General features: G+C 39.8%; 1 protein-coding gene across 1 annotated transcript; it reads left to right on the top strand.

Annotated features, from left to right (window-relative positions):
* The first annotated feature begins 8,255 nt into the window (after nt 1-8,255).
* LOC112236128 (iroquois-class homeodomain protein irx-3) lies at nt 8,256-11,664 on the top strand. The gene is made up of 4 exons (XM_024404705.2): nt 8,256-8,704; nt 9,328-10,366; nt 10,886-10,952; nt 11,316-11,664. Exons 1-4 carry the CDS (start codon nt 8,489-8,491, stop codon nt 11,368-11,370), a joined length of 1,377 nt encoding a protein of 458 aa, XP_024260473.1. The 5' UTR covers nt 8,256-8,488; the 3' UTR covers nt 11,371-11,664.
* The last annotated feature ends 1,090 nt before the right edge of the window (nt 11,665-12,754 follow it).

The raw sequence follows: 12,754 nt of genomic DNA, 5'->3' as shown, positions 1-12,754 counted from the left end.
TGCAGCAGTATAACAGAACTGCTGGGCCTACAGATGCAGCAGTATAACAGAACTGCTGGGCCTACAGATGCAGCAGTATAACAGAACTGCTGGGCCTACAGACCCGGCACCATAACAGAACTGCTGGGCCTACAGATAACAAACCAGCACCATAACAGAAACTGCTGGGCCTACGCTATGTTTTGTAATTGCATCAGCTACAGATCCAGCACCATATTTTGATTTATGGTCAACTGCTGGGCCTATCCAGCACCATAACAGACAAATATTTATTTGGTTTTGGAGGCAAACATTTTATTTGTCGTTCCAAATTATTTACTCTTCCATTCATGCAGACTAAAACTATAACTAGTAAGTGAACATGTTTACAGAATGAACACTAAAGTAAGCTAAAGAAATGTAAATGCTTACTTCGTGTGTCCCTAACATGTGTTCTTCAGTTAGAGATTATGACATCATGTTTCCAAGTCAGAGATTGTGACATCATGTTTCCATGTCAGAGATTGTGCCAGAGATTGTGACATCATGTTTCCATGTCAGATGACATCATGTTTCCATGTCAGAGACAGACAACTGTGATTGTGACATCATGTTTCCATGTCAGAGATTGTGACATCATGTTTCCATGTCAGAGATTGTGACATCATGTTTCCATGTCAGATCCAGTACCATAACAGAACTGCTGTAATCATGTTTCCTATGACATCAACTAGTCAGAAGTGAACAAGTTTCCATGTCAAGATTGTGACATCATGTTTCCATGAGAGATTGTGACATCTCCAAATTGTGACATCATGCTCCAAGAATGTTTCCATGTCAGAGAAATCATGTTTCCATGTCAGAGATTGTGACATCATGTTTCCATGTAATTGAATGTGTTCTTCATGTTTCTATGTCAGAGATTGTGACATCATGTTTCCATGTCAGAGATTGTGACAGGCAAACGTAGGTGAGTTTGACAGCATGATTTAACGGGGCAATCTGTGATTGCTACATCAAAAAAAATGTATGTATGATACCTATTGATTCTTGAACAACTTCTAAATGCCTCATGAGCTCTGTTCAATTGTCTTACTCCATCAGAACCCAAAATATAAGTTTGTTTAACTACTTTGTTTGTAAAAAATGTAAAATTGTTAACAAACACTGATAGCCTGAAAACATGGTAAAAACTAAAATGTTGATATCATTGATGGTCAGCCCTTGCATCCATAGCTCTGTCTATGAATTTGAGAGAGGTTACATTTCTCCAGCCCCATCCCTCAGCTATTTATTTACCAAATCATTGTCAGGGGGACCACTTTGGTATTTTTTGAACTTCAGATTTCCCTTATAAGGTTCATTATAAGAGACAGTCACTCAAGACTGTGTAGTAGACCCCTCCAGCCACCTCCTGCAGTGTCCAGGGCACCTGGCACATGAAGACGTCCTCTCCACCATGTTGGTACAGCTGCTGCTCCTCCAGCCCAGCCTCCAGCCCCAGACCAGCAACAACAGCTGGAAAGAGATGAGGCTTTGTCTGGCTCAGTAGGCCCGAGCTGTTAACAGGGGCAATCTGATATTAGTCTGGCCGCAGCACCCAGTCGAGGGGCCATGAAAGGGCACTGACTGCTGGTTTCATCTGATGGACGGACCAAGAAGTCCCATAATAGGGACACAGAGAGGGGACTATGGAATTTGGAATTTGTATATGACCAGCCTGGAAATATAGCAGTGAGTTTAGAAGATCGTGTTGATATGACTGGACTATAGCATACCGGGGTCGTATTCAGGATACGTAGGTTAAGGCAGAATGCTGGAGGCATCTTGAGGCTACTACTCAGGTGGAGATCGTTATCCGGAGACGTCACCTCATCACTTCATTCATCCACCTCATCACTTCATTCATCCACCTCATCACTTCATTCATCCACCTCATCACTTCATTTATCCACCTCATCATTTCATTCATCCACCTCATCACTTCGCTGTGGAACCAAATGGAACCAAATAACAATGGGATTGATGGAATATTTCCAGGGGATACCTGTTGGTGAGTAACCCTTTTCATGTGTCTTCCGGTTGGTCCTCTGTCTTCAGGTTAGCCCTGAGGAGCTGAGGAGGAGGAGAGGACGTGTGTGTGTTGGACCTGATCAGCATATCCTGAGGATAAGCCAAGGAATGACCTCAAGTAAATGTTTGGCTGTAGACATGGCAAAACCCTGAATTAGTCTACCTTTGGATTAGGGACAGACCGAGTAAAAATAAACATAAACCTACATAGCAATGTAGCTTTGAATCAGCCTGGTGACTGTACCACATTGGCATATTACGTTCTCTCTGAGTGGCAGGTCAATCAGCCTGACCATCCTTTGTCACAGTTATTCAGCATAAGAGAATGTAGGCCTATATTAAGCAGGGTAAGTATTTATTACAGTATTACAGTTTAGTCCATGGGTGGAGCAGATATTATCATTGTCATTATAATTTAATAACGTGGGTTATATTTTGGTCATGAGGTCAAGTTATGAGGTCAAGTGTCAAGCCTACATTTTAATCCATCACAAACTTTACTCAAAAGAAGGACAGATTATAGATATACATACAAATACCCCATATGACAATCATGACAAGCATTACTCTATTCAGTGAGAATGATCCCTAAATTGATTGAGCATCCTCCTATGTACCAGAGTCCTTCCTGATAAGGATCTAGCTCTCTTTAGCCCCTCCCACTCTGTCCTCTCTCTCTCTCTTTCTTTACTTTCCTCCCGCTGTCACTCCTGACTTGGCCTGGCAGCATGAAGACTAGCTTGCATTTTAATTCGGCCCTGAAGTTACTTATTTCATTATCGATCATCCGTAATGCTGAATCAATGTTCATCTTGTTATGTGGACCATATCCGTGTAATACAGTGATAGCGCGGCCCACAGTTACTCACTCCTTTTACAAAGTGACTTTACCGTAAAATCAATGCCTTGTGTTACTGATACCGGGGAAACTGCAGCGGGATGGATAGTGAGTGGGCAGTCAGTAGGCAACCGGAGAAAAACACACCTGCAGATGCAACGTTTTATAGGCTAAAAGGCAGGCACTCACATCACATAGTGCTAGTGCGGCGTCCAGTTGTATCACCTAATGCGCGTTGCAAATTTCTGTTATTGGATATGATAATAGTTTGTAAGAATGGTGTCTATGAATGTTTGAAAGCTATTGTGGCAGGATTGATATTGATATTTATAGAATGAAAGTCTAGGCTACTGTCTGAAAAATCATACAATGTCAGATATGGAATGCACACCGATTGACGTTGGTGCAGAAGCTCTATTGCTCCTGTTATTGTAGTGTTGCAGTAGCTTATAGACCTAAAGGGTAATAGTGGGTTTGATAGATTTAAAAACATAATATAAACAAAAACAAAAACAATTATCCTACTAATAGGCTACTCTTATGCCTACTACTAATGTTAATAATATTGCAATAACATGATAACAATAGGCTACTTTGCGTACTTTACCCGATAAATGATATATACGCCACAGAATTATGGGGGTTATATCATATTTTCATATCTGTGAATTTGAAACCACAATCCTGCAGAACTGCCAGAATTTCGCTGAGGACATGTGTTGGTAAATAACGACGAAATAAAGTGACCTGGGACGGCTAATAAAACAAGTCTGAACCCCTCAGGACCGGCCGCAAAATATTTACCAAAACAAAGCAGCACGGAGAGGAGAGGAGAGAAAGAGAAAGAGTGCACCCAGACCGAGCAGGCCATTTGACACCGGGAGCTCTGACCTTACCAATCAATTACTGCCGGTGGCTGGCGGCAGCTCTACAATTTACTCCCAAATTCACTCTTTATAGGCTCGTTTCTGAAGCTGAGTCTTCTCCCCATCTCTGATGAGGCAGGCGAAAGAAACTCCCGATAGATATTAGTGCAGACGTGAACAGTGAGCGGTCGACTCGATCTGACTGCTGTTAAGTAATGCAAGTCTATTTGGGATAGCATGCCATGTAGGTCTAGTGCATATAGAAGAGGTTCCAACCTGATTTTGGGTACAACTGGAATATATAGGCTTGTTTGCTTGTTTACTAACCTTTAAAGGCGTAATTATTCCTAATAATTGACTTTTTTGCAGGTGGTCAAAATGGACATTGTGTGGTTTGTAGTATATATTTAAAAAAAATCTAAACAACATGTTGGCCAAGGCCCATAATCGTTTTCTTGAGTTGTTTGGCTAATTATAAATGGTGAACATGGGCGATCTGATTGAACCCAAAACTAAAACTAAAACGTAGCAGTCACAGTCACACTTGGATATAAAAACAGTTTCAGGATACAATAACAAACGATATGCTTAAAGGTCTATGTAAAGCACATGTTAACTAGTTATATATAAATCACATGTTAACTGTGCTCATTTACTTTATTTGATGTTATAAAACAGTTTAATAAGTTGCAGTCCATTGACTATTAATTTGTTTCAAATTGTGAATAAGGATTGCACTGTTAAAATTCCTTACTTTTGCGCTAATGCAAATCGAAGTTATCTATTTAATTTGCATGGTTGGATTAGTGTAACGTAATTAAAATAATATTATTTAAATTATCCCAACAGTAAAAAAAAAGTACTTTAAATGTATTTTAAAAGTACTCTTGCTTTCGGTAACTACAATTAATTTCTTAAACTATTTCATTGCTTGGATTATGTCCCTCTGCTCTTTAGACACGGCGAGATGTATTGCTCTTTTATTTCTTTAATGGGACAAGAACATATTTTCAGATAAAGCAAGTGGTGCAGTTTTAACTCCACTACTCTGAACCTAGCCAACCTCCCAGTCTCAGCAATGTTTGGATATTTCCAAACAACTCAACTCTTAAAAAAAACACCAAGAGGTCAAGAAGTTAAGGCCTTATAATAGTATGCGAAGTTGTTATTGATTGTGCTCGTGTTCAGTGAACTTGTAAAAGGCCCTTCGTTCTCTGATGGCATAATGTGTCATTGTAGCTTCACACAGTGTAGGCCTATCATCATTGTGGGGTAGAACACGTTCTACATTATTCCAGATTTAGGCTAAATGACCAACATGGCTTTTCTTGACCATAAATCGGTATGGAAATATTTGTAAATCAATTTGGTCCCATATATAATCTTTAGAAGAGTTCGCCCTCATACCCAAATGAAACTTAAGATGCAAAAAAAAAGTTGTCTAAACAAACTCTGCAAGCTGCTGGGTTTTACTAACGTCTCCCTCCAAAGGAATAACAACGTAAACCGTTTTTTGTCAAGGCAAGGCAAAATGCGATATGGACCTCTCTTTCTCTCTCTCTCTGTATGTATCTGTCCCTCTCTCTCCCTCTCACTGAAACACACACACACACACTTCACTTCACCATCCCCCTCTTCCACCAACAGCCCAAAACATCAAGGGTCATTAATTGTGTTTTCTTTTCAAATCCTTTGTCACCGCAATTAACCGATTATGATCAGAAGGCTCCTTTAAATGGATTCCATGTGTGATAAGAAATGTATTACTTGTTTTCTGTCGCCTAGGAGTTATGGAAAAGATTCAAATGAGTCATTTGAATAGCCTCTGTTTGAAGGCTTTGATCTCGCCTCTTTCTGGAGCTTCATATCATCGTTTGAGATGTGTTGCTGGCGTCTTGTGTGTTGCATAAGGAACCACGCTTGAGCGATAGATCCGTGTATATTTGCTGTTGAAAATGATGTGAAATTGTGTCCTCTGCATAATTACCCTCAAGTAAAAAACAGCCCTCGAGTCACTCTCCTGTGATTGTCCTTTTTTTGCATGACCGAAACATTAGCCTACATGGGTTATATTATAAGAATAGAGACATGTATAAATATATTTTTTGAATAATAAAAATAGGCCTATATTATTATTATTATTGCTATTATTATTACTATTATTAGTGATGATGATGATGATGGTGATTATTGTTATTATTACTATTATTATTCCTAGTAGTAGTAGTAGTAATAGTGGTGGTGTGGCTGCCCCAGTGTTTGGTGCATTTGATTCATATATCCATCGTGTGTATGTTATAGAGTCAAGCGGAGAGGGCAGGTTATGGTACGCTATATGGTGTGGAGTGGAGGTAAGAGAGAGAGCTGAGAGTCTTAATGTTTGATGGCTATGCCAGTTTCCCGGGTCGTTGTGAAAGTGTTAAGTTAGTGCATCTGTGTTTGATTGGGGTTATAAATCAGACGGAGTCCTAGGGGCCCCGACAGGTCCCGGGGATAAGACACGTGTCCATCCAAACGCAGAGCGCCTCCGAGGGGACACTAAATGGCAGATATGTCGTTCACACTCACACTTCCAACCACCTTTTATATTATAACACAAAGAAAACACGAAAGTTGGCCGCTCCAATATTCAGCATTTCCATACACGTGTGACACTTGACACACATCTTACACTAACTTCTTCACTTATTTTAGTTGAACTCATTCAACTAACACATTCCTCCCTCAATCTGAAGGCAAATATCAATGTTGAATTTCTCAGCTCAGCTGTAAAGTCTGGGCCCTCCGTTCTCTCTGCTGCAGGTTGGTGTGTGTGTCTGAGTGTTATTGACTGCTATGTAGTGATTACCATGCCGGTTGGATGGCATCAGCCACTCGCTGTAATTAATAACCTCATAATCCAGGTTCGGTTGGGTGTCAAGATGCCAGCACGTTAAAGGGGAACACGGAGGTTCTGCACTGAGTTCATGGAAACAAGGCGTAGCCTTATAGTCTATATGAGAAATTATAGCTGCTATTATCCCTCCCAGACAATGATATCAGCTCCAAAAGGAGATTAAAGGTTTAAACAAGTAGGCCTACATAGACATAGACCTAGTTCTTGGAAACCGGATCTCATCATCAAAACTAAACTGAGATTGATGAGATTTAATCTCGCTGTCAATATTGCTCTGAGATTTATCATATTCAAATAAACTGCAACAGCAATGCATAAGTCACCACTGTAGTTGTTTTGCAAACGATGAACAGACATATGATGGTACAAAGACGGGGATGTAATACGATTAGGGATGTTTCCTACATATTTTTATATATTGATTCATGGAATTTCAATTCTGACTCCCTTGCTTTGTTTTAATCCGAATTATTTACAATAAAACCATGGTTTTGTCAAATTCATCAAGGGGATTTCTTAAAGGTAGCCTAATCTTTATGAGCGATAGTCTTGTAAAGATTATATTTTTCCTGGAAGGGAAGTCTTGGTACATACATACAAAATTAGATTTTATAAGATTGTTTTTAACAGGCCTAACCTGTTTACAAATAGCTATCGCTTTCCGTGCAGCATGAATAAAATCTGTGAATATTAAATCAATTAAACCACTTGCAACTATTATTATTACTAATATTATTAGGCTATTATTATTATTATTGTTATTATTATTATCCTCATCATTATCGTTATTTTATGACACTATTATTATTTATATCAACATTATTTGTATTGTTGTTGTTCATGTAAAATATTTCTTTACCTCAATATTTTAGTTTCCAGTCTATCACTTTAAATGTATATCCACCACAATACACAACGTGTTAATTACTTATCGTTGCCATTGTTGACGCTAACACTTTGCATTCATTAACAACTCAGGCGGTAATCACCCATGCAGCTTTTCATTTCTTGACAACTTTCTCTCTGAAGTCAAATGGTTACATGCTAACAGTTTGATGTCCCAAATTAAAAGAGTGATTTGAGTCCGATCCGCTTGCCAATTGTTAGAAACGTCCGCAACGGTGTAAAACGGTGTAAGAAAACACAACTTGACTAGCAACTAGCATACGTGAGTCCAAATCACTCGATACGGGCAAACAGCATACATTTCTTAGGTCTTTCTTTCCAGTGGACATGCCTTAACTGAGTCGCGGCTGCACATACGTGAGACACATGCATTAGAAGAAAACTGGAGACACTAGGCTTATGTGAAGTTAATCACTCAACAACACTGAAATATTTACTAGTTGTGCAAATGACCACAAATTGTGAATTAACACTAAAATGGGGTAGGGCTCACGCGAACAAATAACAAATTAAATGATTGGCGAGCCATCAAATGAGATTTGAAAACCATTCAAATAAGAGATCGCGACGTCAGTGCACTTATCCAGGGGAAATACAGGAGAGAGAGAGAGAGGCGCGCGGCAGAGCGAGAGTGTGTATAGGGGGTGAGATTTGAGAAATGGGAGGGGCTTCTAAACGACTAGAAATGTCAATCAGAGCAAAGAGTCGCAATAATCTAAGGCAATCTGTAAGGACCTGACCTTAGTCCATCCAGATCAATAGGGAAGTGAAGGAGGAAGGCGCAATCGGATCTTTTACACTGGCTGTTTTTTGAGGAAATATAGACTTCCCTTACACTTTGTTGTACTCACTGTAAAGTGGATATCGCAGTACGCACCGCGAGGGCGATTCCCTGCTTTTTGTGATTGCAGCAGACTTTTTTCTACGACCATGTCTTTCCCGCAGCTGGGATACCAGTACATCCGACCGATATACCCACCGGAGCGCCAGGGTATCAGCAATGCCCGAGCCGGGACGGAGTTGAGCCCGTCCGGGGCACTCTCAAACGTTCTTTCAACTATGTATGGATCACCTTTCGCCGCAGCAGCACAGGGCTATGGAGCATTTCTGCCCTATTCAAACGATATATCCATTTTCAATCAATTGGTGAGTGCCTTTGTTTATTTATGCCTCTGGATTCCTTCATTTGCTTTCCCCCATCCAGACTAAAAAGGAGAAAGGGCGAAGTGACGTTACGTTATTGAGACAATGGTCCATTCAGGACTAAACAAGAAGACTCTTTGGTCAACTTTATTATTGACTCCTTTTTTTAAAATAGTTAAAGTAGCTAAAAAGTAGCACTATAACTGAAATGTCAGTCGAAAACCTATGTTTAGACCACTAGAAAATAAAGAAAACAACTGAAATCAAACGCAATATATTAAGTGTGTAAACATGCATCTTGAAATACATTGAAATGTTTTTCAATTGGTAGGGAAGTGTTATAAATCAAATAGTTTTGTCGCGAACGGAAATGGTGCGTAACAAATAAAAATGTGTAACTTTTACATATTGGTAATGCTTTTGTTGGTCGTAAACGCAGAAATCACAGGTCATATGTAAAGAAAGATAAATGTGGTGATAGTGGCTTTATATTGCATATATATTGCATATATTAGCCTATATGATTTGGTCTTACTTAACATAAAGCAGAATTTCATTTAGCAAACTTTATCAATCTATCATAATATCTCACACATCCCATTGGGTCTCTGCTCTTTGTCTTTTAGGGTGCTCAGTATGAGTTGAAAGACAGTCCAGGCGTACAAGGACATCCAGGATTTGCCCACCATCACCCAGCGTTTTACCCATATGGCCAGTATCAGTTTGGTGACCCGTCCAGACCCAAAAATGCGACCAGGGAGAGCACGAGTACACTGAAGGCCTGGCTAAGCGAGCATCGTAAGAACCCCTACCCCACTAAGGGGGAGAAGATCATGCTGGCCATCATCACCAAAATGACCCTCACCCAAGTTTCCACCTGGTTCGCCAATGCCAGGAGGAGGCTAAAGAAGGAGAACAAGATGACCTGGACTCCCCGGAGCCGCACAGACGAAGAGGGAAATGTTTACAACAGTGATCACGAGGAGGGAGAGGAAGGGGACAAGAGGGAGGATGAGGAAGAGATTGATTTAGAAAATATCGACACGGAAAATATCGAGAATAAGGACGACTTGGATGATCAGGATGACCTACACGCTGATTTAAAATTAGATGGTAGAAGCGACTCTGAGATTTCAGACGGCTATGAGGATTTACAAGGGCCCGATCAGAGATTTCTGAAGGCTGTAGTGAAGGAGGGCAAAGACATTCACGTGGACCGGGGCGAGCACTTCCACCACCACCATCACTCTTTTGAAATGAAAGCTTCACAACCGAATGGCGAACAAGTGAAACTGAATCCTGTGTCCATCAACTCGCCCCCATCAGAAAATAACGCAGCCCCGGCCCAAAAGCCAAAGATTTGGTCTTTGGCGGAGACAGCAACAACCCCTGACAATCCCCGCAAATCTCCACAAATGAATGGCAGCAACACAGTTGGGCCCGCCGCCCAGACCATAATCAGCCCTCATCACAGACTCATCTCTTGTCCTGTTGGGAAAATCCAGAACTGGACAAACCGAGCTTTTTCTGCCCACCAGCTCGCATTACTGAACTCTAACCATTACCTTGGACTGGCGAACCAGGCTTCGGCTAACGGGCTCGCCCTCTACAGCAGGCAGCAACACACGCAGGACAAGAGTCATAGCTCAGACACAGCCGTCACAGGTACATGTCACCAACACTGAGGCTGGCGAGCCTGACTGTTCATTATTACTCTATTTCAGACTTTACTTATCCCTCTTTAACGCATTAGCCTACTTAAATAGGCCTGTCCTGGACAGACATTTTGAGGCCGTAAAGATGATCATAAAAAGTGTGTTTCCATGCTGTCGTTTATGTGACAGAATAAGGTGGCTTTGAAGCTTTGAACTGGGGGAATACAGACAGAGGTGGTCGGAATAAAAGGCATTGGTTTTTCATGTTATTATCAGCTGGTTTATTGTGAGAATGGATTATTATTCATGTCCGAAAATGGTTTTTAAATTCAGCAGTTGGCCCATATTTCTTTGTCACATACCTACTTCAGTATTGTACGTGCTTGTATTTAACCCGTGACTGACGTGAAAATTCCCAGGCAGTAAAATAAAGTATAGACTGAATTCACTGCGACAGTGCTGTGCTCTAGTTATAGACGGGAAAATGAATGCATTTTTTAAATGTATTTTATTGCCATTATTATTTCAGAGAGATCTAGTGCCTTGGAAGCAGAGAAAAAGTTGTTAAAAACAGCCTTCCACCCAGTTCATAGACGGTAAGAGACTGTCATCTTTATGTTATTTGGATATATTATTTTTGATGCATATCCTATTTTATCGTTGACTACCACATTTACTCAAACTGCAGCCCCTGTGTTGTATTTGTAAGACATCGAATAGATGGATTCCTCCGTGCTTGTCTTATTTCGTTGAGGCCTCAAAATTATATTTGCATATTTGTCATGCAAAACCCCCAGCTCAAATTTACCACATTGGTTTCATAACCGGCTCTCATTTTCCAAAAGCAATCTTCACTTTATATCACTTTACTTTTCAAGCAATTCACGACCTTGCAGTTGTAGGTTATTATTATTTTCCCTTTGCTGAGTGTATTTATTTTCTTGACCCGTGTGTTGCAGGCCTCAGAATCAACTCGAAGCAGCCATGGTTCTGTCAGCTCTCGCCTCCTCCTAGACTTTGACTTTTTCTCTTTCTTTTTATGATTTTATTTGAATCTGTTGTAAGGAATGTAAAATAAGAATAATACATCTGTGTATACTTACCTTGTAAGCATGTCCTGTGTAAACCTGCTAATGTTATAATGTATGAACCAGTAGTCTGTGAGTTTTCTTTTTCTTTTTCTAAGTTCTGTGAGGATTTGATGTTCAAAATGTTTTGTATATAAAGTTAAGAAAATGTACATACTTGTGAACCAAATTGTACAAGAAAGTCTATATTTTGGCTAATAAATGAACTGCTGCAACTTTATTCAAATCGCTTGTGATTTTTGGGACGATGTTTGTCTGATGATTGTTTTGTGAAAGGATAATTAGTTGTTGTGGGCGTTAGATGTTACGAATTAGATATTGAAGTGGTGCAGAATTGCAGTGCTTTGCTTTTTGCATGTGTGTTTGTCAGTCTGCGTGGCCTACGGCGAATAGGCTTCATCATACTTGGTTGTGATAAGTAAATATTCTAGCAGGATTTGAGGCCTTTTCATATGAGGGACTTAAGAGTAATTAGCTGATTATTGCATCGTACATTTGGATATTACTGTTCTGGGATTATCCTTATTGAGGCGTAACAGACTAATTAAAATGAATAATTCTTTCATTAATTTTCGTATGAAAATTGTATGGCATATGAAGAGAATTTATGTAGGCCTACTGACCATTTGGATGGAACTATTTTGGACTGAGAGGTTAAACATCGTATAGGCTGGCTATGCGTACATGGGTTATGGTGTTGTATGTACGATGCAATCTCAGTTCGCGTGTAATATTTGTATTAGCCCTACTACATGTTTTTTATGCATCTTCAATTTGGTCAGCCGTTGTGGGCTGCACTGCTAACCATATGACACCAATACATTGTGATATCATTTATTTACGTTTGTTTCAACATCTAAGATCATTTGCATGTCAGAAGCGTTGTGAGACAAAGTTTATGTAAAGTTGGAGTTGGAGCTCCCTCTACAGTCAAATCTAGTCACCATCGTCGATTCTGCGGTCTGGAAAAGACAGGGATAGGGATATTTTAACCTAAATCACAACTTTCTATTGTAATTATTAATATGTAATCATCCATTGAAAAATTATTTTCATATAGGTCCATCGTAAAAGCGTTTGTCATGGTTTGGCATGCATTAAAATAAAACCTTCTCCAGCGTTACACTCAATTCACCTAAAAAGGTTTAGGGATGTGATAATTGCATTCTTAACAATTAATTGATCAATGTTTTTTATATGACCTTTATTTGTACATATTAACTTGGGAAATGTTCCTGCTGCATAAACACCATTGTTAATAAACAGTCCACATAAACAAAAATAAAATAAATGGGGTGCATATTCACACA

Source organism: Oncorhynchus tshawytscha, linkage group LG12 (assembly GCF_018296145.1).
Source record: "Oncorhynchus tshawytscha isolate Ot180627B linkage group LG12, Otsh_v2.0, whole genome shotgun sequence".
Lineage (NCBI taxonomy): Eukaryota > Metazoa > Chordata > Actinopteri > Salmoniformes > Salmonidae > Oncorhynchus > Oncorhynchus tshawytscha.
The sequence above is the reverse complement of the archived record's forward strand: the minus strand, read 5'-3'. Positions and strand labels throughout refer to the sequence as shown.

Excerpts from the sequence above, each read along its gene's own strand:
- LOC112236128 (XM_024404705.2), top strand. The coding sequence starts at position 8,489 with ATGTCTTTCCCGCAGCTGGGATACCAGTACATCCGACCGATATACCCA. Across the intron at positions 10,367-10,885 it reads CTCAGACACAGCCGTCACAG|AGAGATCTAGTGCCTTGGAA; the intron begins GTACATGTCACC and ends TTATTATTTCAG. Across the intron at positions 10,953-11,315 it reads TTCCACCCAGTTCATAGACG|GCCTCAGAATCAACTCGAAG; the intron begins GTAAGAGACTGT and ends CGTGTGTTGCAG.